The following is a 26,481-nucleotide window of genomic DNA, read 5'->3' on the forward strand; positions in this document are numbered from 1 at the left end:
AACATTCTCTTTTAAATCTCCATTCAAGAAAGCAGTTTTTACATCCATTTGATAGACTTTCCAACTGTTCTGAGCTGTTAGGGCAAAGATTGTCCGGATGGTAGCCCATTTTGCTGTGGGGGAAAAAGTCTCCTCATAATCGACCCCTTCCTTTTGTGCAAAACCTTTTGCCACAAGCTTGGCTTTGTGCTTGTCAAGTGAGCCATCAGCTTTATACTTGTTCTTGTAGACCCACTTGCGGCCAATTGGTTTGGTTCCCAATGGAGGATCAACCAGCGTCCAAGTGCCATTCTTTATTAAAGCATCATACTCCTTTTGCATTGCTTCTTTCCATTCATCATGAGAAGCAGCTTCTTTGAAGGAAGTTGGTTCAAAATTTGTAAACAAATTCAATTCACAATCATAAGAAACATCCATATCAACAGGTGAATCAAATTCATCTACATCACCTCCATTTTGCCGGGTTGAATTTCTAGATCCTGTCTTTCCAACCTCATCAAGATGAACACTTTCAAGTGTCTTTGTCAGCCACTTTGGGGGACCTTTCTGAGATGGTGCAGGTTGCTCCGTTGATTGAGTTGGGACTGAATCAAGATTGAGTCTCCCAATTATGTCAATCACATCACTCAAAGTATCATCCGTTGTTGGAGTTTCATGTGGGGGAGAGAGTGCTTCAGAAGAAGATTCCACAGGTTGATCTAGTATAGGAATCCCCCCTTCAAGATGTGGAATCTGATTATCAAATTCTTGAAATGATTTTGCATTTGTGAATCTATCCAAGTGATCAAGTTGCCGCTCAACAACATTGTCAGTTTTGGATGATTCAAGAAAGATTACATCTCTAGATACAACAAACTTTTTATTGACTTCATCATAGAGACAGTATGCTTTGGAGGTGTTTGAATACCCCAGGAAGATACACTTACGACTTCTTGCACCAAGTTTGTTTCTATGTACCTTTGGTATCAAGGCATAACATGTGGAACCAAAGACCCTGAGATGCTTTACCGAAGGAATGTGCCCATATCACATTTCATAAGGAGTCTTGTTTCTAGTAGCATTAGATGGACATCTATTCTTTACATATACAACACATAGAACTGCATCCCAAAACATCAATTTTACATTTTTGAAAAACATCATGGAGCGCACCATATTTAAGATTGTCCTATTCATTCTTTCAGCTACTCCATTTTGTTGGGGATTATAAGGCACAGTTGTTTGATGTTTGATCCCATGTTGGCGAAGATAGTTTTCAAATTCATTTGAAGTGTATTCTTTTCCATTATCAATGTGAATAAAGCCAATATGAGATTGCGCATCATTTTCAATCCATGTATGAAAGTTCTTTAATGTTTGAAAAGCATCAAATTTGTTCTTCAATAAATAAACCCAACACATTCTAGTGTAGTCATCAATAAATGTCATCATATATTTATTTCCATTTGCAGAAGGAACAGGCATTGGACCACATAAATCTGAATGAATGAGTTCAAGTTTTCTATGTGCTCTGGAATGTGAATCATGAAAAGATTGTTTGCTATGCTTTCCTAGAATGCAAGCATCACATTGCTTAAGTTTCCTAGGAATTGTAGGCAAACCAGTAACACCATTTTTCTTCAACAAGAGGAGGCTGTCATAGTTCAAGTGTCCAAATCTAGCATGCCATAATAAACTTGATGGAAATGTACCTTCTTCATAATGAGAATTGTATGAGAAATTTTGTGCACGAGCAGAGGTACCCTGCAGCTTGAGAAGCCTTTCTTCTTCTATCCCCGTCATGACAAGTGAGTGGTCTGATGCTTTTCTCACCTCAAGCTTGCCATCAAACATATGAATGGAGTGTCCTTGCTGGCAGATGTGGACCAAGGACAACAAGTTTCTCCTCAATTGTGGGAGATATAAAACATGATGCAGAAGAAAGTCTGGAAGACCAGGCAATTTAAGCCTGATTGTACCAAGCCCTGATGGCTTGAGTTTTGATTTGTCTGCAAAGTATACTGCTCCATCAACATTGTCAGTAAATTCTTCAAAAAAATCTCTTCTAAAAGTCATGTGGCAAGTTGCTCCTGAATCAAGCAACCAATCATTTTTCCAAGAAGCAAGTGAAGCATTAAATAAGTCTTCATTTACTCCAATATTACAGTGTGCCACAACATAGTGAGCGGATTCAGGTGCTTTACCTTTCTCTTTGTCATTAGTTTTACCTTTGGGTTGGTTTCTTTCATGCTCAATTCTGTCCCAAGGCAACTTGCATGTGGATGCATCATGTGATCCATCTCTTTTGCAGCGTATGCAGTGCAAATCTGACTTTTCTCCTTGAGAGTGTCTGCCCCCCTTGCCTCTAAAATTTCTTCCTCTTCCTCTGGAAGAATCTTGAGCAAGATTCTTCTCTCTATGTGCAAGGCACACAACCTCTTCAGAAGACTAAGGAGCTGTCTTCTTCCCAAAAGCTTTCTCTCTTTCAGCAAATTTTTTCACAAGGGAGTCAAAGGTAATATCTTTGAGGTTTCCATTTGCTTGCAATGACTCAAAATAATTTGAGTAAGTGGGATAAAGTACCTTGAGAAAAGCTATCAGAGGAATGTCCAGTTCAACATTAGTGACTTTGATATCATGCATAATAGATTTTACTTATGATGCAAGAGCAAAAGGATCATCATTTTGTAATTCAAGGGTGAACAATTTAATTATGAGTTGAACAACTTCAAGTGCAGAATGTGAGTCATAGAGTTCCTTCAGTTTTTGTAAGGCTTCGAAAGCATTTGAAAATGGCGAAATATGGCGACTAACCTCTTCATTTACTGATGCTGCAATCAATGCATAAGCCTTGTTGTTCTTATTTTCCCAAATGGCAAATTCCTTGTCTGAGGTAAGGCTGTTCTAGCTCTTTATCTCCATTTCCAACGCACACTCCTTTCCACATCTCATTAAAAATGAGAGTGTGTTTGATTTTCCGAGACCACTCAGGATAATTTTCCTTCCCACTGAGGACCACTCCCACAATAGATATTAATGAGTGCATATTTTTTTAAATATACTTCTGCTGCCAATAAGCTGTAAGAAATTGCACTTTTGCTTGTAAAAAAAAAACTACAATTTTAATGTATATAACAGAGGTATGGACATGCTCACAAAACCGAACAGGTGAGTACAAATGCAAGGCTTCCACTTCAAAAGGACCGATTTAGAGATGGTCCACACAAAAATTGAACCTCAATGTCTAACTATCAACAAAGCACACATTACGGACCTGTATCTCTAATGAAAACAAGCACATTTTTTACAAAATAAAATGTCTCTTTCAAAATTCACCAGTACAGCCCACTTAAAAACATCCTATACAGGACTCAAATAAAATGCCTCTTTCAAAATTCACCAGTATAGCCCACTTAAAAACATCCTATACAGGACTCAAATAAAATGCCTCTTTCAAAATTCACCAGTACAGCCCACTTAAAAACATCATATACAGGACTCAAATAAAATGCCTCTTTCAAAATTCACCAGTACAGCCCACTTAAAAACATATTAGAATAGATAATAAGGCATGTAATCTACAGGTTTTCTTCACCGTCAATCTGAGAGTCACAGTCTAAAACTCTGTGTCAAAGCAAGTACCCATGAATTTTTTTTAGGGAAGGCGGAGGGCCAATACCATGGAGTAGTTGCCTCACATAACCAGCCGAACGTCTGCAGCAGTTGCCAGAGAGGGGAAAACCTGCAGAACGGTTATCAAATTCTTGACAGAGGCACACCTATGGAGTGGTTGCAAGAGGTCAGTTCTGCAAAATAGGCAGAATAGGCAGAAGGGAGTTACAAAGCAGAGAGGGAAGCCAAAAATGGTGTTGGCTCTGATACCATGTCAGACCAGGAGGTAACTCCTCAAATGTAATTGTATTATTCATTCAGGTTGTTCATTATTATATACAAGAGGGAGTGACTGTTCAGTTCATCTCCCGATGACTCTCCATTTCCTCTATTATTTATTTACACTAATTACAGTTGTTCACCCAATCCCTATGATTAAGTGTCAACAAATCCCAAGCAAAAGAGAGAAAAGCAATCACCAAGAAATATTTATTGGACAAGTTTCAAAGGCTTCTTCATCTTACTTCAAGACTAAGGACAAGCTCAATGACAAACCTGACTATCATGCATGGAAGACAACTTTGGACCTTACTTTGGAGGAGCATGAAGTTTTGGACTATGTGCAAGGAAAAGTGTTGGAGCCTCCTTCAGAAGCACCAGCTGCTACTAAGACGAAGTATAGAAAATGTGAGGTCAAAGCAAAGAAAATGTTGGTTAACTCTATTCAAAAGCATTTGGTTGTGTATATTTCTGATTTGGGAACTTCTAAGGAGATATATGATTAGTCAGTTGGGATGTTCAAAGTGAACAATGCAAATCAAATCCTCTTTCTCAAAAACAAGTTGAAGGCCATCAAGATGGATAATGGGAAGTCTATCCAATCCTATTTCATGAGGATCACACAAATCAAGAATGATCTTCTATCTATTAGAGAAGTTATTGTTGACAGGTAGCTCACTCTCATTGCACTTGGGGGTCTTTCAAGAGCATGGGATATGTTTAACACCACCATTCTCAACAATGACAGGATTCCTAGTTTCGATGAATCATTGGCTAGATGCACTCAAGAGGAGACGAGGATGATGGAGAGAGACAAGCCTTCAAATGGAAATGACACACTGCTTTCTCTACTCATGCAAAGAAGAAAAATAATGTTGGTCTAAGGAGACAGGGTCAAGGATTCAAGCAAGGATTCAAAGAAGGAAAGGAAGGTGCTACAATTGTAACAAGTTTTCTCACTATGCTAGAGAGTGTCCATACAAGAAGAATTCTCCAAGGGATGACGACAACAACAACAATTTCAAAGGCAATGACAAACAAAGGAACAAGAAGTTCAACAATAAAGGAAAAAGGAATACTCCCATTGCTCGATATGGAAATGGTCGACCTCCCAAAAGGACGAGAAATTCCAGGTACAAAGAAAGTAATGTTGTAAAAAAACAAAATGAGTTTTATTTGCTTTCCGCTCTATCTACTACCTCTTCTTTGGATACCTTGGATCATTGGTTGATTGATAGTGGAGCCTCAAGGCACTTCACTGGTTACAAAGAGGTCCTCTCAAATTTGATTGAGAAGAAGACTAATTTGGAGATCATACTTGGAGATAATGCCACCTACCCCTGAATCAAGGTCAAACCATTCATCTACAAGAAGTATTGTATGTGACCGATTTGAAGAAGAACCTGGTGCCTATTTCTGCAATGGAAGATAAAGGCTTCAAAGTAGCATTCATTAATGGAAAGGTACGTAGTATTTGGCAAAGAAACCCTAAATATGATTCACACTTAGATTTAGGGTTGATGGTCTCTATCAAGTTGGAAAAGTCCTTTGGGATCCTTGACTTGAGATGCTTCACTTCAATCTGAATTATGGCACCGGAGATTTTCCCACCTTCATTACAAAGCCTTACCTAGGGTAAGGAAGATGGTCACGAGTATGCCCGATTCAACATGAATCATGAAGGAGTTTGTCAAGGTTGTGTTGTTGGGAAGCTTACAAGGGGACCATTCCCTTCAAGTGAAAGCCAAACTACCAATATTCTTCAATTAGTCCATTCTAACCTATCTGGTATGTTGCTCGTACATCATTGGGAGGATACTTATAAAATGCAATTTTTGTGGATGACTTCTCTCGCAAAACATGGATCTATTTCTTAAAAAAGAAAGATGAAGTGTTCAAATGGTTTTGTTCTTTCAAAGCCTTGGTGGAGAATCAAACAGGGAAGAAGATCAAAATATTGAGGACCGACAATGGAACCAAATATGAATCAAATGAATTCAATGACTTTTGCAGAGATGTTGGAATTAAGAGGAAGACAATTGTTCCATACATTCCTGAGCAAAATGGCATTGTCGAAAGGAAGAACCGAACAATCATGGAAGCCACCCATGCCATGCTCCATGATCAAGGTCTACCGACGTTCTTGTGGGGAGAAGCTGCCAGCACTGTTATGTATGTTCAAAATAGGAGTCCGCATCAAACACAAGATTTCAAGACACTCAAAGAAGTTTTCACTGGTAAGAAACCTGATGTTTCTCATTTTAGAATATTTGGTTGTCTCGTGTATTTTCATGTGCCTAAAGAGAAAAGAAACAAGTTGGAAGCATCTGGGAAGAAAGGTATATTTGTGGGCTACAATTAAAATTCAAAGGCATATAGAATCTATGTCCCTAGTCAAAGAAACATGGAAATAAGCCATGATGTCACCTTCGATGAAGACACTACCCTTGGGAAAGCCAGAGATCTCCCCATTCCAAGGAAAGACAATGATGATGTTGTAGAAAAACAGAATGAACCTCCGACATATGAATCTATGCCCAATGTTGAAGGCCCGATAGATCGCATTGATCCACCTCCTAGTGATCCCTATACCTCAAGGAAAAGACCTTTGTGGCTCAAAGATACTCTCGAAGACGCTGAAAGACATATTCATTAGGGGAATTTTGAGGTCTAAAATGGGCCTCTTAAGAAAAATGTACAACCAAAATAAACTTTATAAGAACCAATAGGATTCAAGATTATGATGTCAACAATGGGGGATGATTCACCATTTTTGGAGTAAAAAAGTAAAAAGATTAAAAAATAATAAAATAATAAAACTACTTTTTTAACTCTTATTTTCCACTTATCTCCCTGTTGTAGCTACTGCAACAACCCCTCCCAAATTTCTGACCCTTCAAAATTTCAGAGCCCCTATACCATCCCCTTAGTTCTCGCCTACATTCGAAACCTTCTCCAAAGCCTTAAACTCTCTTCATCCCGCGAACCTAACTCCTGAAAACCTTCAAAAGTTTGAGATCTTGTCCTAGTCACAGGTCGCATCAAAACAACCCTTGAAAACCGATAAAACAAAGAACAACAACCAAAAAAAAAAAACACAACCCTGCAACCTAACCAAATTTATGATCAAGTCAAGTCGCCAAGTCACAGGGAAAAGTCCGCAATTTATCTGCCGCATGCGACTGTGCGCCCTCTATAGGTCGCAAGGTTGCAGGGTCACGAGTTGCCTATCTATGCATTGTGCAACCTATGCGACTTTGCAACCTCGCGACCCTTGTGGTCGCGAGGTCACAAGGTCTTGAAGCAAAACGAGTGCAACCTATGCGACTTCACGACCCCTTGAGGTCGTGAGGGTCGCACACTCTTGAAATCACATAAGGTGCAACCCTTGTGAGCCCCGCACATGCGACTAAAATTATAAATATCGGGCCTCGTCGGTCATTTGGGCAATTTGCTTTGGTCGCACAACGGATTGTGACACTCAGTGACTGGAAGAGGCACGGGACCTTGCCAAGTAGGTGACTCTTCCCCTCCCTTGCTAATCATTTCTTTCCGCCATTTATCTCCCTCTTCCACCCTGACCCTGCACATTCCAGACCAGGGAGTTTTTATCCAAATTTTGGGCTCATTTTAACCAAAAACCCTTAGCTTCTCTATTTGTTCTTCAAGAACCCCTCTGAGCATTTTCTTTAGCCATCCTCCTCCCAAATTGGCATGCTTTCCCTGAGGACCAAGCCATCTGATCCTAAGAGGCCCCAAGAACCCATCCTAAGCCTCTTTTCACTCATCAAATCGCCCAAGGAAACAAGTTGCACGACCGAAGGCCATGATAGGGTTACGGGCACGACCTCGCGACCCATTCTCATCTGCAACTTTGCGACCCACTCCCATATGCAAACATACGACCTATGTGACCTAGCTATGTTTACTGAGCTACCAGTGGCCAAGTCGCGCGCTCACCCTTGCAACCTCTATGACCCCGTGATCCCTGTGACCTTGCGACTTGCCAAGGAAATCTCTTCCTGGGATCTGGAAACAGGTCACACGACCAAAGGCCATGATAAGGTTACGGGCACGACCTCACAACCCATCCTCATCTGCGAATTTGCGACCCACTCCCATCCGTGACCATGCGACCTATGCAACCTAGCAATGTTTACTGAGCTACCAGTGGCCAAGTCGCGCGCTCACCCTTGCAACCTCTGTGACCCCTTGATCCCTATGACCTTGCAACTTGCCAAGGAAATCTCTTCCTGGGATCTAGAAAATATAATTTGTGCTTGCTACTAGGAGTTAGTATTCATGTCGTCTTTCTCATCGTGGGATTGCTTGTTTGACATGCGAGGTGACGTTGATCTCTAGTGCATCTCGATCTCCTCCTTCGATGACGAGATGACACCCCCAATAGCGAAATCTACCCGCAAGAGTTCTGAAAGCAATGCAAGAGATTCAACAAGACCTGCTACCCCCCCCTATCTATGGGGATACCGCATGCAATATCAACAAAAGCACCAAGTTCTCCCGGTTTTACATTTATATAGAATTCGCTAAACAGAAGATCCCAAAGGACCTAGAGGATTTCCCAGTATACATAAATGTCAAGAGGTCAAAACTTCAGAAGGTGGCCTCACATCCCCAGTTTTCCCATGTGTCAAGACCATTGAGTGGATCATACAGAATACAAACACGGATCAATGGGTGGTAAGGGATCACTAAGGTGCACCGTTCGCAACTATCTCCTCTACAGACATCGCTACATATTACAGGTTACCCGAAAAGGAGGAGGCATTTAATACCCGGTGGCTATCAAATTTTGTAATTCCGACCAAGGAAATTTTGACGGAATGGTGGCAAGACCTATCCAAGTTCTGGGTTAGACGCAATCAAGTATACAGAACGGACGGACTAGAGAAGGTTTATCAACTGATCGCCGCTATGATGAACCAATTGTACGGCAAGCCTGACGCTGATGTTTTCCTTGGGACTTGGGTCCCTATCATGTACGTCATCGCCACCAGGGGCACGATTTTCAACTGGGCCAGCATCCTAGCTTTAGCGCTTAAAACAAACATAGTTGCGGCTAAACATCCTCAACAAGTCATGCCATCAGAATTCTACATGGCCTCATAGCTCCTGGATGCGGTTTGTGCAAGGTGCTAAGTTTGATCACTGGAGCTACAACTGGACCACAGCTACAACGGAGCCAGTGCCTCAGCAGTACAAGATCTTCTGGAACCCCAGCTACAAGGGTATGCTCGACACCATCTCTGAATCATTTATTGCCCCATTATATTAGGTGCTTTTCGAAAAATAACCCCCCTGCATGTCAAAGAGGGCCATGGAGACCATCATCAAAGTAGTGCACCGGTTCCCAATCCAAGAGGGGATATTCATCAGAGTTTTTTGTTCTTACAAGACCCCACACGCACTCCCTCGATTTGCCACAAACAAAATACTCATGCAAGAAGTGTGCTATCAGATGACTTATGGGTTTTCGAAGACGCTGAGCAAGGGGAAGAAGAAGCCTTGGCCCACATTCCCTCTCGTTATTGGGGCTTACACAGTGGAAAACTTCAAGGAAGTGGAAGCAGAGGCAGAGCAACTAAAGGGATGTTATTTTGTGACTCCGAACTACCACACATAAGATCCAGAGAGGGTAATAGCGACTCACTGCAATAGGGCCAATTTCAACTGGTCATACCCACATTCCAAGTAGGATTGTGAAGATGGGATTAGAAATTGGTACAATGCCACCAGGGAACTCTACCCCAATTAGCAACAAGAAAAGGATGATGAGCAACTTGAATATTCCCAGGAAAACGTGAACCTTCAAGAGAGATCAACTTCTCTAAAGAGAAAGGAGGAGCAGCAGAAGGCAACTGGGAAACTCAAAAAACACAAGGAGAAATAGGTACAGGATTCCCCAAGTGACCAAGAGGCAGGGGGGATGACGAAACATTAAAGCAAAGAAATGCGACCCTGGCAAGAAAAAAGCAAGAGATCAAGAGGAAAAGAGAAGAAGAGCTCAAACGATCACAAGATTCAGGTGGCCAACACTCTGAGGACCAGCTTGAGAAAAGAAAGCAGCTAGAAGAAGAAGAGAGGATGGAGTAGATAGAAGAGAAGCAATTAAAGGAACAGCAAGAGCAAAAGGCCAAGGAGGAAGAAGAGAGGAAGAGATTGAGGCAAGAACAAAAAGAACAAGAAGAGATGTGAAGGCAGGCTGAGGAGCTCAGGAAGAAGCAAGAGCAGGAATAACAAGAAAAGAAGCGGCTAGAGGAGGAGTAGAGGAGAAGAGCAAAGTAAGAAAAGAGCAGAGAAGAGGAGGAGAGAAGAAAGAAGCAACAAGAAGAGGCTGATAAGGAAGCTCAACAAGAATCTGAGCAAGTTGAGTTGCCTCTGTTGGATGTTCCCCCATCCACTCCCCTCACCGAAGGACATCTCCCTCTCAAGGAGCTGGGCATTCCTGAGGAAGCAGAAGACGAAGTGTTGGATCTAACCAAGCTCACTTTTGATCAGGTTAATTTCAAGATCATACATGAGAGAAGGAAGTGATATGCCAGGAACCTTGCAGAACCTCTATCAGCGACCATGGAGAAAGAAATTGTTCTCGAAACTACAGTTAACCCTTAGATGATCGCCTCAGCGAGGACTACTTTTGTGACCGCGACTAAACTAAATGTTGCTAGGATGAGCAAACAAATCGCAGAACTCTAGAACAAGCTTTACGCATCCGAGCAGAAGGTCGCTAAAGTAGAAGAAGATACAAAGAAGGCAGGAGAAGAAAAAGCGGCCCTAACCTTGACGCACTCTAGTACAAAAGAGCTACAGGCTACAATCAAGGATGAGGCTGAAACACTTAGTGAAGCCATGGCGATGGTTTATGAAGAAATGTTGAAACTGCATCGTACGATAGCTCCACTCTTGGCCATATAAACAAACACAAAGGAAAGGTCTGTTATGCTAAAGGAAGTCGTTGCAACTTTGGATAGCATGCATGAGTGATCCACCAAGTACCCATGTTCACAGGCAGTCATCCCAAAAAAGGACTGGATCACTACGCAAAATGCCAAAGTCCAACTTTGTATCAAGATCCAACCACGAGATAAACTAGCTAAGGACGTGGACAAAGTGTTGGCTTCTTACAAGGCACCTTTTGAGTGGTTTGGAGTTGATGATCGAGAACCATGGGGTTCCATCTATCGGGGAAATAGGGCAAGTAAAGAAGCAGGAAGACATCTCACGGGAAGTTCAGGCGTTTGTCGACACTTTCAGGCAAGCTGCCGACTCAGACAACCTGCAAGTTACAAAGGAGAATATCGCACGATACGTGGTGGAACCAATGAGAATGTACACAAAGATGGTGACCCTAGCCAATCAGGTGAACGCCAAAAGAAACACTCTCATCCCGGACGCCCTCGAGTGTCTACACAGACATGACGAAGAACAACCACATATAGCCCCCATAGTTGCTAAGTACAAGCTTTGGCACACTTACCTAGTGGAGCAACTACATCTAGATGTCCCAAAACTGTCTATTGTCAAGTTGATAGGATAGAATTTGCTTATTTTATGAAATTAGCAAACTAGAATAGAGTAGGGCAATAATAGAAGATCTGAAGAGTCATAAGGAAGTCTAAAGGTCATGAGGTAGTCGAAAGGTCATGAGGAAGTCCAAGGGTCAAGGGTAGACCAAAGGTCACTCTCTTTTTATAAATACACCCTCATGGCATATTGTAAAGGACTTTTAGCTTGGGACTTATTTTGGTACATATTGTTTTGAGAGAACTTGTGCTCTTCTAATAAATACAAGGAGTAATAGTTGTTTTCCACTATTGGATGGATACTTTATGTTGCGATGCCATGGATATTATTAGCTCGATGAATCAAAGGTTCCTATGAGTTTTTGATGTGTAGTCTCCTCGTGTATCTTCCTGTGCTATGAATCTTGTTTTGCAACACATGGATGGTATATGATATGCTAACTCTATGCTTATATTGATGAACTATTTTATTGGTATTGGCATAATCTTATTGTAGGTTGTGCATTCACTTGTGCTTGTTGACACTTAGCTACTTTGAACTTGTTTATAGTTGTTAAGTATATTCTTTAAATATGTGTGATCTTATTTGAAGTTTTGCTAACAATGCTTTACTTAAGGTTCATGTTGTAAAGTTCTAATATTGTTATTTATGGTATTCGTGTTATGAACATTCATCGGTTATTTCCCTTGTGTTTGTTGAAGTTCATGTGTTCTGCCTAGTCATATACCACCTCTGTCCGAAGCGAATTCAAATTACTCGTACGGCAGTCGGGCGTACACACGAGACGGGATCCCTAAAACAAACGGTGTAGAGTCTAGTTGGGATTCTGCACCGGATAGATCCCTTTGCTATTGGTGGAGAATTCCAACCCATCAACACTCCCAAAGGTTTTACTCAAATTTCGAGCGGGAGTACTCGTTGGATGTAAAATTTAATTCCTCATCCAAGGAGTAACCATGTTGCATACTTTCGATGGACCCTGCTACACGAAAAATGAGAATGCAATCATGTTTTTCATGTATTCGCATTTTTCATGTAGTAGGGTCCATCGAAAGTATGCAACACGAGTACTCCTTGGATGAGGAATCAAATTATGCATCGAACGAGTATTGCTGCTCAAAATTTGAGTAAACCCTTAGGGAGATAAGTTGAAAATACGCGTTGAAAAAATAGTGTTTTCTTTTTTCATTCTAAAATTTGATGATGTAATCTAATCTTATTTTATTATTTCCATTATTATTTTATAATTTCCTTAGGATGCCCATGTTAGACCTTAAAATTCCCCTAATGGCTCGAGGAACATTCCGTGAAAGTAAGAAGTCAAGCAAGTATCAAGGATACTTAGCTGCTACGAGTATTATTGTTCAAATTGAGCCGTGTACATTCGAAAAAGTTGTAAAGCACCAAGTCTGGAAGGATGCGATGAATGAAGAGTACGAATCTATCATTAAAAATGATGTCTCAGGTGTGGTGCCTAGACCAAAGGACAAGCCTACAGTCACCTCAAAATGGCTATACGAAATCAAACATGGAGCAAATGCGAATGCTGAGAAATACAAGGCTAGGTTCATTGCTCGAGGCTTCTCTCAAAAGGAAGGAGTGGACTATGACGAGATATTTGCACCGATTGCCCGATACACCACTATCCGATCTATTATTGCTCTTGCTGCCCCTCAAGGATAGAGCCTACATCAAATGGACGTTAAGATTGTTTTCTCGCATGGCTCGCTTAAAGAGGAAGTCTACTTGGAACAAACTCAAGGGTTTGAAGTACAAGATCAAAGGAAACATGTATTCAGGTTGAAAAAAGCCGTTTATGGGTTGAAGCAAGCCCCTAGGGCTTGGTATGAGAGGATTGATAGCTATCTTATGAAGTTGGGATTTACGAGGAGCAATGTTGATCCTAACTTATACTTCAAGGTTCAAAAGGACATGCCTCTCATTTTGGTCCTTTATGTAGATGATCTCTTTCTGACAAGTGCAGACCCTCTCATTTATCAATGCAAGAGGGAGTTGGCTTCCGAGTTCGAGATGAAGGACCTAGGATTGATGCACTACTTCCTAGGCCTAGAGGTTTGGCAAAATCCAAGTGAGATTTTCCTTTCTCAAGGAAAATACATTGTGAAGTTGCTCGAGAGATGTGGGATGGTGGATTGCAAGTCTGTGTCTACTCCAATGGAACTCAACTCCAAGAAGTTATGTGGAAGTGTTGTTGGGCTTGAATTGGCAAACCCCTCAGAAAATAGACAACTTGTGGGGACCTTGATGTTCCTAGTAAACTCCCGTCTTGATGCTTCGTTGTGAATACGTTGAGTCAATTTGTGGTCAAGCCTCATCACATACATTGGATTGTTGCTAAGAATCTCTTGAGATATCTTTGTGGCATAATCAACTATGGATTGAGATACACTGCCGGGAATTTGAGGCTACATGGATATATTGATGCTGACTAGGCTAGCAGTGTAGTGGATCGAAAGAGCACATCAGGATGTTGCTTCTCATTGGGGTCTACTTCGATTTTATGGATGAACAAGAAGCAAAAATCAATTTCTTTAAGCATTGCCGAGGCTGAATATATTACAGCTAGTATGGCCTCCTATGAAGTTGTTTGGTTAAGGAAGCTCTTTAGTGAGCTATTTGAGCACGTGTTGGATACCACTGTGATCTTTTGTGACAACCAAAGTGGGATTCACTTTTAAGAAAATCCCATGTTCCACGATCGCTCCAAGCACATTGATATCAGGTACCACTTTATCTGAGATATGGTACAACAAGGAGCAATAAGGCTCCAACACATCAAGACTAATGAGCAGGTCACAAACATCCTCACGAAACCCTTAGGGAAGGTCAAATTCTTAGCCTTCCGAGAGAGACTTAGGGTCATGGAAAGACCCTCCCATGAGGGTCCCGCTTGAGTTGGACATTGAGCTCGAGAAGCTACTGGGGCTTGGAATACTTCTTGGAGCTATGAGCGACCATAGGGTGAGTGGTTCACCTTCCCCTATTGGTGCGTTGTGTACAGTGTGAGTGGTTCACCTTCCCCTGTGATACCCCATGATGGTTGACATGTATGTAGGGAGAGTGGTTCACCTTCCCTTACGATTGATGACACATGTGTAAAGTGAGTGCTTCAGCTTCCCCTACGATTGACATATGCATAGGATGAGTGATTCACCTTCTCCTATGGCATATGAGCAGGATGAGTGGTTCACCTTCTCCTGTTGATGACCCAGCATACATCCTACCCATGTAGTTCGAGACTCATGGGAAGTACCTCTCATCTAGCCAATGAGTTGGGAAAAGTGGATAGGGACCATAGCACTACAGATGGACGCATTGTGTACTGTCGTACTCCCTATGTCTAGGATGCATGGTATTCAACAACTTAATCTCGAATCAAGTATGATTGAGGTTCTACCTCTAGACTGACTTTTGTCAGTGGAGAGTGGTAAGGTCTTGTGACTCACTCTCGATCAATTCTTCCTATGTTCCACCAAGACTCCGGTGCAAGGAGACGCACAAGGGGGACGTGTGGGAGTACCCTCAAATTTTAGGGTAATTTCAGGGGGTGTGGGGGGCGTCAGGTAATATATATCTATATATATATATATATATATACACACACACACATTGATCCACACAAAATTTAAATTCATAATTGAATTAAATAATGACATACATTGATCCATCCTCATCATTCATTTTGATATATACATCATTCATATGACATACTCATCATTCATCCATACCATGAGATTCAATAATAAAATTCACCAGGGGGGATGCCCAAAAGCACCCCTTTTGGGGAGTCACGTCCCCCACACTGGGGAAACACACCCCCCTGTGTCTACCCACGACACCCCAAAAGGGGTGCATGGGGAAACGCACCCCAGACGACCCCCCGTCCCGAGCGCGAGGGGTGCGTGCACCCGACCCTAGGGGACGTGTCCCTGTGGAACGTTAAATTCTTCTTCATTATTCATATCAATGTTCAACAGAACAAAGATGAGATGAGATACAGAGATGGCACATGACAACTAGTTTGGCATGATGATCGATGATGATGGATGGATTGGCAGGTGGAATTCTCCCTAGTTAAGAGGGAGTGTTAAAAATTGGCAACTAGGGCCAAATTCCACCTTGGGACAGCTCACTTGATGGAGATGATGATTGCACTAAATTCCTCTTTTCGAGAGGACCAAAATTGATATAAAGATCATCTAATTTGGACAAGCAGAAGTGTGTTTTTGAATTTATGCCCACACATGTGCAAATTGATTAAGTCAGCCACATCATCATGTAGACTCGTGAAGCCCAATGGATGTGTCTCTTCACCCTCAACAACTTGTATAAATTAAAGTGACCTCTCACCTCATTTGGCATCATCATCACTCACACATTCTTCTCTCTCCTCTCATTGGTTCATATAGCTATTGCGCATTCTCTCTCTCACACGTGTGGCAAAGAAGATCGAGTTTCTGGACATAATTACAAGGCCGAAAATTTCAAACTTTTTTACAGGTTGACCCGCGTTGACTTTGACTTTATGGGCATCCTTTGACTTCGATTTTCAGGGTGAATTTTTGTCTCAATAGGCTGCATTTTTGGGCAGAGACCGAGGCAAAAGGAGGACTTTGACCTGCATTGATCACAAGCCCGTTTGACCATAGGATTGACCTCAAGTTGACCAAGTTTGACCACACATTTTGTGACTGTTTTGCACTGACTTTGACCGCTGTTGGAGGCCGAGTTTGACTACCTTTGACCGAGCTTCAAAGGAGAAGTGTGATTGTTGCGTTGACCATCTTTGACTTTCTGGTTAGCGCTGAGTTTGATTGCAGTTGACTGTAGATTTTACAGGGTTGTTTTGGACAGTAATTTGGCAAGTCATTTTTGACTTTGACTTTGTAATAGTACACTGTCTCTCTTTGTTAAACATTTGATATAATAATAAGAAGAATTGATCAAAGGGTTTTCCCCACAATGAGGTTTTTCCCTGACATCCACCAAATTTGGTGTTCTCTTGTCTTGGCTTGTCTTTTGCATTTTAATTTATGTTCTATCTACAATAACTGTCAATGTGATTTATGGTTAATGTGATTGTTATTGGAAACTAATTTGGAAAATTGTCATTGGGTTGCTTAAGTACATTGAAGTAATTGTGCTAAGCATAGAACATACCATTGTTATCTAAATTTAACATTAATATTAATTAAATTTTCAAATTTACTACATAAAAAGTACCACTAGGAATTTTAATTGGCAAATAAATAAAACAAAAAAAAAAACAATTTCCACAAAAAAAATATACAAAGATATTTACCCTTCAAAATTCAAATTTTCATTCAAATTTCTTACAAGCTTAAAAGGGCCTCCTTCCCAATAGGGAAAATAAATGGCCAGCGAAGAAAAAATCACACATATCAAGTCTGAAAATTGTTGGAAAATTTCTCAATGATGACAAATGGTGAATTTGTTTGATGTTTTGTGTGTACAAATCAAGCGAATTTGCGTACATGGGCCCTCTAGATTCATTTGATAGGCAGCACAATTTCATTTGATAGGTGGCACATCTTGTGGGTCCTCCTGGTTGAAGAGACATTGATTTTTGAAGTTTGATGCCCCAAAGATGGGTTTTGCACCAACACATTTGCCCCAAGGGTTTTGACCTTAACATTTAATTATGCCCTAAAAGGAAGGTCAAAAATTATGATTTAAAAGCCTAATTTCATAAGTCCAAATCTGCCTTGAAAATAGCTTTTAAGAAAGGCAAAAATTGATTTTTTTAAGTGTCTTAAAGCTTTCTCTTCTTCTCCATCAGGTTGGCTTCAAATTCAATCATGACTTTTCATACAAATATTATTATCTTACTCATGTCGGCATCAATTAAGGGCTCCTCCAAAACATATATAAGTATCCCACTCATGGCATCCAATAGAGGCAAGAAAAGGCATCAAATTAAGTATAAGCATCTTTTGTTCTACATACAAGCCGAACTCTAAAGCTACATCTATAGAAGGTTGAGGCAATTTGGAGCATCTTTTCTTGTAACCAAACCAAGATCTTTAATAAAGGAAATCTTTTGAGCATATTTTTGTGGTTTCTAAAGTCTATTCATGGAGAAAACGAGGGTTTAATCTGAGGCAGTTCCTTTGGCGATAATCTCGAATATCTGAGGCAATCTGAGGCATTTCTTGAGCAAAAATTTTGGCTTTGTTAAGGCAATAAGATCGACGTCTTGAAGGTTAAATCTGAGGCAAACTTATGCCTAGTCTACGGCTTGTTCTTTGGCTGAAATTTAGCCTAGTCCGAGGCTAGCCGTGGCCCCCTCCTAAAGCTCATTTTGTGGCTTAAGCTCGTTGGTTCTAAGGCAGACCCATTACGAATCTTTGTGGCACTATTTTAGGTCCCCTTCCTTCCGTGATTGAGTTCAGCCCTGTTTAGGGCATAACAAAAGTGACCTTCAACTCTTCCTCTATGATTGATTTTTTAAATCTGAAGTGAACCTTCTGCCTGATCTTGGTTCTTCAAGACCAGTCCTCTGGATGTATCTTGTCTTCTCTTGAAGCTCTCCTAGGGAATGCTTGAATTTATCCAGTCTGTGTTATTAAAAGGGAAGTTGAAAGGAAGCATAAAGGAGAGAAAAATTAAAGTGATTTTAATGAAGCATCTAGACTGAGGTATCTTCCTTGAACAAATCTTGATGACTAAAGAAGTTTGGAGCAAACTCGGTCGCTGGCTTTGATACTTGTAGAAGACCTGAAGCAGAAGTTTTACTTTGATTTATGGCAGACCTTGGACATTTTGATTTGTAGCAGATGTTTTGGAGCAGATCTTGAACTTGAAGTTGATCCCTTCATGAAGCAGACCTTGATAATGGTAGCAGACCTCTTAATAATGGTAGCAGACCTTTGGTGCTTGTTTTGAAGTCTTGGAGCAAGTTGTTGAAGACAAGTAAGGGTATTGACGATCTAAGGTATGAAGTTGCCTTTATAAAATTTGGATGTTGTAATTAGGTCATTGTCCCTCGTACGAGAGCATAAGTAGTTTTATTTTATCTCTTATTCTATTGGGTGGAAAAATGGTGCCAGGGAAGGAAGTTGTAGCTTCCTTCAAAAGGTTGTCGCCTCCTTCCAATGGGAGCTAGTAAATCTTGGGGTTGTAGTTGGTAAACCAGAAGTTGTTGCTTCCCTTGTAATATATATGTGTGTGTGTGTTCATTTGATGTGATGTTATTAGTTAATTGTTTTGATACTTAAATTGATGAAATTTATGAAATAATGATTCATCCCCCCTCTTAGTATTTCCAAAAACTTCCAACTGAGAAATTTCTCTTTAGCCCTCAATTTTGCAATTGTACATCCCACTACTCGAACCTCCTTTTTTCCTGCTTGCACGTTGTTACAATCTGCCCGCCCATGTGTGAGGAAATTTGGGCAGTTTTCTAAGCTTGTCAATGCATATGCAAGTCCATACGAGTTCCTATAGCTTCCTTCCCGCACAAGAGTGATTTGTACCATGCCTTTCCTACTACTACAGACCTGCCCGAACTGTTTCTTATCCCTAGCTACATTATACAAACTCGGATTCAATCTACAGCTCACGTGTGCCCTTTCTGCTACAAAACCACTTGTTGAAAATATTTCTCTTATTGCTCCTTGCTTTCTTCCTTTTGCTACTACACACTTGAGTGAATGTCCTTCTCTGCCCAATCACTGAGATACTTAATCCCTCATTATCTCTCGTGCTCACTAATGTGTCTTCTCCTAGCCTAGCCTTCTTTTTATAAGTTTGAGTCATGACTAAACCAAATACACTAATCTTCAAAAGTGATTGACAGTTGAGATAAAATCTCAACTTCACATGAGACCAACGATTGTGATTTATCTTTCATTACACTAACTCACTTTTCTCATAAAAAGAAATCACTTCAAATAAAACGTTTGCACGATTAAGTGTCAATTAGGCGACTTCCACATGCCTTGATACTTAGGCCTATGCAGAAGTTTATCCCTGAGCTACAGGCATCAACACTCCCTCTTAGCGAGGAAGGTATTCTGCACCACTCCTAGATTGTCTTTGTAAAACACAAACTTTCCATTCGTCAAGGGTTTGGTTAGAATGTCTACAATCTGCTCATATATAGAGATATATTGAAGCTTCACTACTCTTTTTTGGATCCTATATTTGATGAAGTGATATCTGATCTCAACATGTTTGGACCTGTCATAGAATGTTGGATTCTCAGAGTGTTTGATACAACTCTAATTATCATAGCATATCACCTTAGGCTCCAACACCTCACCAAATAGTCCAGCAACTAACTTGTGAAGCCAAATAACCTCACAACCCGCCATACTTGTTGCCATGTATTCTACCCCTGTTGAACTAAGTGCTACAAAAGTTTGCCTCCTACTAAACCATGAAATCATAGCTAATCCAAAACTGAAGCAACACCCTGTTGTAGCGGCTACAACCACCCTCCAAAATTTTGTCTCGCATGCAAATTTCAAAGCCTACTGTGGATCCTGTGATCGATCGTTCCTTGGTCACTTATTGGTAAACTGATGATCTCAAGCCCCCCTCCTTGATCTTAAGAGTTGTCCTCGTTCTCGTCTTTATGCAGTATGTGTCATCTTTGAGCATCAGGATTATTGTTTGCCATGCAAAGGGAATGTTGTTTTACTTCAAGGGGAAATCTTGTGCGTATGGATTGTTCTCATTACATAGATATGTTTCACACTCACTTCACGTGCTCTCGTCACGAAGGTTGTTGCATCAAGCAGAGTATGTTTTATATATTCTAAATGGTCTATGTTGTATCACTAAGTGTTTGTATGTGATCATAGTCAAGTCCTATCATTGTTGACATCAGTTTCACTGATCTCACACTTAGTCGGTTTCCTAAGCAACCTAGCCTCATCCAGCTTTCGAAATTGCACACTCTGCTTCTACAACCCTCAAGCTTTTTCCCTTGCCTATTGGAACTGCACAATGCGCAAAGACCCCAGCCTCCCTTGGAATCCAAAACTGCGCAGTGGTTTCATGCAGTGTCCTTCCCTCAGTCGGAACCCACTGTCTCCTGAAACTGCGCAGTGTTGTCCCTCAGCTGCCCAATCTCTCTTGCAACTTGAAACTGTGCAGATGTGTCCTCCCAAGACCCCATCCCGCAACAGTGTCTTGCATCTCAAAACTGCGCAGTGTTGTCCTAACTGTCTAATCTTCATTGCATTATGAAACTGCGCAGATGAGCCTCCCAGGGCCTCATCCCGACAGTAGTCACTGCCCATTGAAACAGCGCAGATCCATCTCTCAGTGATTACAGAAAAAGATGACATGCTAGCTCACTCTCAAGGAGTTGAGGAGAAGAACCAAGAAACCAAGTTATGATAAAAGATTAGGACCGCATGCAAACTCCGTCGGATGCATAACCATCTCGAGGGTAAGTATGGTAAGTAAAGTACATCTTTTTGAAGTACATCTCTTAGTGTAGCTTGAAGTACTATTGATCATCATTTTGTCTTCAATAACATGCATGTTTGCAAGCACTAAAAGTCATTCCATGTGTTTTCTCTGCGTGTCTTGCTGCCTTTCGCTTGTTAGACCAACTGTCGTCTTTTGACATCTTAATTGCTATGCCATGCTTGCGATATGGTTCTAGTGATTTCGAATGTTTGTCTTTGTGTGTTTGGGTTGTCTTAGCTATGTGAACACCTGTCACACCCACACACAAAGTTGTAAGCACTATCACGCAAGTGTCGTCACGGTCGTCTGAAGGTCTATCCCAAGTGTCTCACTTGTCGCTCTCACCTATAGACAGTCCCACAGAGGGTCATGCTTTGCTATGTTGTCCCGGTGGTTAGTGTCGTCATGTTGTCGAAATATTCTAAGTGTGTGATCACAATGTCATGTATGCACAAGTTCACTTGCTCCCGCACTTATCCATTTTCCTGAAAATCTATCGACCGGACAACCCTCTTTCAACTGGACCCCGATTGAGCTGCACTGCGCAGTCTCAGCTCTTAGTGACCCTGCTCTGTTGCCCAGAACTGCACAGAGGTTGAGGCTATCGTCCGGGGCAGCCTGCACTGCGCAATCCTAGAAGGGAGCAAGCTAATTGTCACCCAAAACTGTGAAGAAGTTATCCCCAAATCCGATCCAATCCGCGCTCCCCACAAGATCACTCATCAAGCCTCCCTCTAGTCTACCGGAAAATCTGAATTGCACTGTGACCAAGGTCTATACTGCTCTCCAAACCTGCGCAAACATGTCGAGCTGTCTGCCTGGCACTGCCACCAAAAACTGTGCAAACATGTGAGTCAGGCCTCTGCTGCCAGGCATTGCACTGTTCCAAGAAATTACGCAGATCTGACTCGCAAGCCCCCTTGTTGGCTTGCTCTGCCCTGCCCCTGAAAATTACGCAGTTTTGACTGGCACTCTCCTTGTTGCCACACTCTGCACTCATCCCGAAAACTACGTTGTTTTGTCGAAAAGGCCCCTCTTCCTGTCCCGAGCTATCTATCAAAACTGCACAGTTGTGACCAGCAAACTGCACAGTTGTGACCAGCGGCTCCCTGCAGCCCAATCCAACCTTGCTCTGAAAAACTACACAGAAATGTTTGTCAATGCCTCCTGTTGCCTACTCTGTATTCCTAAGAGAAACTCCATAGATTTCCAGCTGGACCCCCGGATGACCTGCCCAGTCCTCATCTTGAAAAATGAGCAAAACTACCTAGCAGTCCTGTCTTACCTTCCCTCTGGAAACTGCGTAGAAGCTACCCCCCTTAGGATCCCATCTTGTAGCTGACACTAGTGACTTTCACTTCACAATTCTACCTCCCAGTGACCTCTACACAATTTTTCCCGACGGTGCGGTTTTTTTCTACCTCTCATCCCAACCTGAAATGTGCTCTGCGCAGTTTCAGTGTCTTGTCCTCCCTCCCGTTCACCTGCACCCGAAATGAGAACAATGCATCATGCTAGACTAGGAGGTTTTGGATTTGATGTCGTCCAGTCATGAGTGATTGCAAGAACAGGTACACTGATGGAACATGGCGCGACGATGAACGATATGGAGAAGGGGCGCATGCCAGAAGACTTGCTTGCAATTGAACGAACGCACAAAGCACATAAAGCAGCAAGCGAAAGAAACACATGCATGGAACCATCTTGTAAAGAACAAGACCATTGAAGACCCCGCAACACCAAGCTATACGGAGATGAAGACAAAGTACATCCAAGAACACATCCATCACTTAACAACACAACTCAAGTAGTCAGTACATGTCAGTAGTGTCATGTCGAGTTGTGTTATGAGTTGTCTCGGCTACCTCACTACTATGAGTCGTAACTGTTGTAATCAAATGTGATGTAAAGTGAAATTCCAAATGTCATTAATGGAATGCAAACAGTCATATGTAATGTAAAGAGTTATATGTAATGAAGTTGAAGAGTCATGAGGGTAGTCAAAGAGTCAAAGGGGAATGTCAAGGGTCACCCCACCCTTTGCTATATATAGAACCTCATTACTCATAGAACGAGCTTTTGGGAGCCAAGTTTTTGCTAGGTATTGCTTAGAGAGGGTTGGGAGAGTATTGTGACGAGCCTTGGCTTCTTCACAGTGCAAAGCGAGTACATCTATTTGGAGGAGCAGGCGGTGTTGACTGTAACGTTCCACTATTGGGGCTAGTGGCTGTCATGCTTGTATGTATGGATGGAGCTTTCACTTTATATAATATAACAGAGCCAGCACGTTTTCATGTATATGTTGTTATTGTAGTTGGACTATTTTGGTTGCTTTAGCAATGTATGTTATTTAACTTACGCATTCATGTATGAACTACTTTGTATATGATTGTATGAAACTTGTTGGCATTGTGTTGTTGGTTTAACCCCATGGATTGTGGACTATTTCGCTTCCAATCCGTTATGTCATTTTGCTCGTGTATTCCTTTCAGGCTGCGTACTATTACAGGCTTCTAAGGGACACACTTCCTTTTCCTCTTCGTGTGTTAGAACCTCCCCATGCATCTCTCTTGACTCGCTGCAAGGTCACACACTTGCATCCGACAAAGATATCACACTTACCTTTGGACGCTACCGCAGTCAAGTCATAGCTTTACTACCCATTGCTGGGACTCCTACTCCAAACGACCTGAGGTCTAGTTGGGACTTCTTGCCAGTGAGATCCCTGACATGTTGGCGGGTCCAGTACCATCAACACACCCTAAGGTGCTCTTCTTGTGAACTACACTCCCGAGTCCCTACCCAATTTGAGTATATATATATCCCTACAACCTCACTCCATCACCACCAATATACCTCAAATCATCCTCCAAGTAAGTACCTCGATACTTTCTGATAGAAAACTAATTAATACTAAGATCAATAGGGAAGTTATCCCTTTTGAATCCCTTTTACTATTATTGACATAGATCCATCTTAACCCCTAGATCTCTTAAGCACCAATAGGGATCAAAAAGAATTTGAAGCAAAAACCTCTCAATGCTTAAAAGATTAGAGGTTAGGATGGGTCTTATTGTTATATATGTTAATATTATGGTCAATCTTTTTCTTTCATTTTTAGAGACCTCGAAGTTTTAAATTTGGTTTATTACCATCACAAATGTGACACGTTCCTGGGTTGTAGATGTACTTCAATAGCCTCACTGCAGTTAGCTATTTTCATCATTATTATGGTTGGCTTTTTTCTAAATCATTTTTACGGAACTCAAGTTTTTCCAATTTAAATTGTTAGTGTTAGAGACATGACAGATCTAGTGTTAGAGTCTGATAAGTTGATGGACATTCTAATCTGTCACTTTTGAACCTTCAAACTTTGAAATTCATGGATTGAACAAGGGTTGAAGATAACCTTTGGAACCAAGACTTTCACGATCTGCTTCCCATTGTCAAGTCTGATCAGTACATTTTTATTGCTTATGTCATTGAAAATAACACTTCCGGATGGTTCATTGCATATGCAACATATCCACCCTTCATTTTCCCTGTGTGTAGTCAGTAAGCTAATACTAACCCAAGCCATACTCAGATTATGCTCATGACTCAATATGATAAAGTTAACACTCCTGCAAGAATCTAAGGTTATATGCGTGCTTTTGTGAATTACTGGCAACTACACTGTTGTCCAATTGTTTTGTGATAACAACATAATTCCAAGTACCAAGCAAAATTAGTTCTCCATGGCTTCCGGTTTTCTTTTAAAAGTGACCTTTTCAATGCATTGCTCTTCATTGAAAGAAAGTCTGTTTAATAAATTGCACACTTTGATAAAACTATATCACTGTTTTTTAGCTTGAACATATCTTTTAGATAATCTGAAACAATAGTTTTTTAAAAATATTTTGTATTCTGTCTGTGCAAAACAACCCTTAGAGCTTCCTCCATTTAGCAAAACAGTATCTACATAGAACATCGATAATCAAGCAGCACATTAAAACAAAAGAACCCTAAAGCAAAGTTCAAATAAAAATACAAAATAATGGAGTGGCATACCTCAATGAAACAATAGCCAGGAGGTCGTGGAGGAACCTTCAGATCAACGTCAATAATTCGCCCATACTGTTCCACAACTCATCCAGCACCAAAATAACAACAACTCTTATGAAAATCGAACAACACCGTCTAGATTAAAGAATGCATTTGTGAATTGTATAAGCATCTTAATTTGGCAAGAAAGTGAAATAAGAGGGCAAAAAATACTGCAAGAGTAACAAGTAACTAATGACTGAACCTTATAAAAGAGATCTTCTATTTCCCCTTCTCGGACATCGCCAGGCAAATTGCCAACATAGAGAGTTCGGGTCATGCGGCTACTCATTGTCAGTGGGCTTATAAAGCTCTACCAAAATAGCTTCTGCCTACATTGAAAAACACATGAATAAATGTGAACATTTTCAAAACCATTTCATGTAAAAAGTTCAAATAACTGAAAATTTCATACATGGTAATCCTCTCAAAAGATAGCGCCCTATAGCACACACTCTCCTAACTAGGTAAAGAACTCGGTCAAAGCATCGACGCTATGAGGCAAACCAAAATGACTATCTCTTGTCCAAGCAATGTCCAAAATCCTAAATCCCTCCTCGCTTTGCTCCAAAAGACTCCATTTTAAATGCAGCGTAGACTCCATTTTAAACGCAGGTGTAAATAGTTTTATTGCCCGCAAATTTCACAGTGCTTATAATAACCATATTGGCTTACTGGTCCTCCTCCTTTCCCAAGTATTTGAGCTTCCTCTCCTTTCCCAAGACTTTGCATTTTCCACATTGCTTCTTTGAACTTTCCCTCCCACTTACTCTCTCTACCTTAAGAGTGCAAAGCTCCTTGATTTGTCCAAAGCGCCTTGCATCTATATCAGACACAGAGTGTAGTGTCATCAAATATAATTAAAGCAAAAATTACGAAAAACAAACACTCTTTACCTTAACTTCTCCAGAAATCCACCGCGACAAAGACACAGGACCTGATAATTTTGCATTGAATGTCAAAAAAAAGTTGACATTTTTACACCCTGGGAACACATTTCTATCTCACTCCTAGTTTGAATAAAAATTAAGTACCAGAACCCGATAAAGCGAACCAGGGAACACCACAATATCCACCAGAAAACATTGGAAACAGGAAAACGTCGATATCGACAATTTTAAACTCCAAAATATAACAAAATTTACAAAAATTGAAATGGAAAAACCCTAATGCAATTAATGAATGCAATTAATGAACTTCAGAAGCTACCACAACTAGGGTTGCCCGAGAAAAATCTGAATTTCGAAACCACGTAATCTACTCGGAAATCAATAATCAAGGAAGAACATCTACTTGATTGCAAGTAAAAATAAAAAAGGATTAATAAATAATCCGTGAAGGCAAGTCTTTGGCGAGGGTTTTTATGGCGGTTAGTTCGGTGTGTGAAATAATTCCCGTCCAGGGTTGAAAACCCCCAGTGTTTAATACACGGCATTCACCGGGAGTCGCAACTGTGAAATTCTCGCTACAGTGTTGCAGAATTATATAGCAATGAACTGATTGAAGATGGAAAATTCA

The 26,481-nt window shown here is 41.0% G+C and overlaps 1 protein-coding gene across 18 annotated transcripts in view; it reads right to left on the bottom strand.

Annotated features, from left to right (window-relative positions):
• The window catches only part of LOC149263957 (serine/arginine-rich-splicing factor SR34-like), a 103,814-nt gene that overhangs the window by 77,030 nt on the left and 303 nt on the right, over positions 1 to 26,481 (bottom strand). For 5 of the 18 annotated variants that reach the window (XM_089427072.1, XM_089427115.1, XM_089427028.1 and 2 more), the window contains exons 2-4: positions 25,860 to 25,900; positions 25,169 to 25,295; positions 24,931 to 24,996 (exon numbers count right to left, since the gene is read on the bottom strand). In XM_089427072.1, coding sequence (XP_089283198.1) covers positions 24,931 to 24,996; positions 25,169 to 25,255 — 153 coding nt within the window. In that variant the 5' untranslated portion in view covers positions 25,256 to 25,295; positions 25,860 to 25,900. Of the gene's footprint in view, positions 1 to 24,930; positions 24,997 to 25,168; positions 25,296 to 25,378; positions 25,787 to 25,859; positions 25,901 to 26,481 lie in introns of all 18 variants that reach the window. The other 13 variants (XM_089427066.1, XM_089427030.1, XM_089427104.1 and 10 more) reach the window with 9 other exon arrangements.

Source organism: Pinus tabuliformis, chromosome 6 (genome assembly GCF_031772625.1).
Source record: "Pinus tabuliformis cultivar Carrire ecotype Pingquan chromosome 6, CPIR1, whole genome shotgun sequence".
NCBI lineage: Eukaryota > Viridiplantae > Streptophyta > Pinopsida > Pinales > Pinaceae > Pinus > Pinus tabuliformis.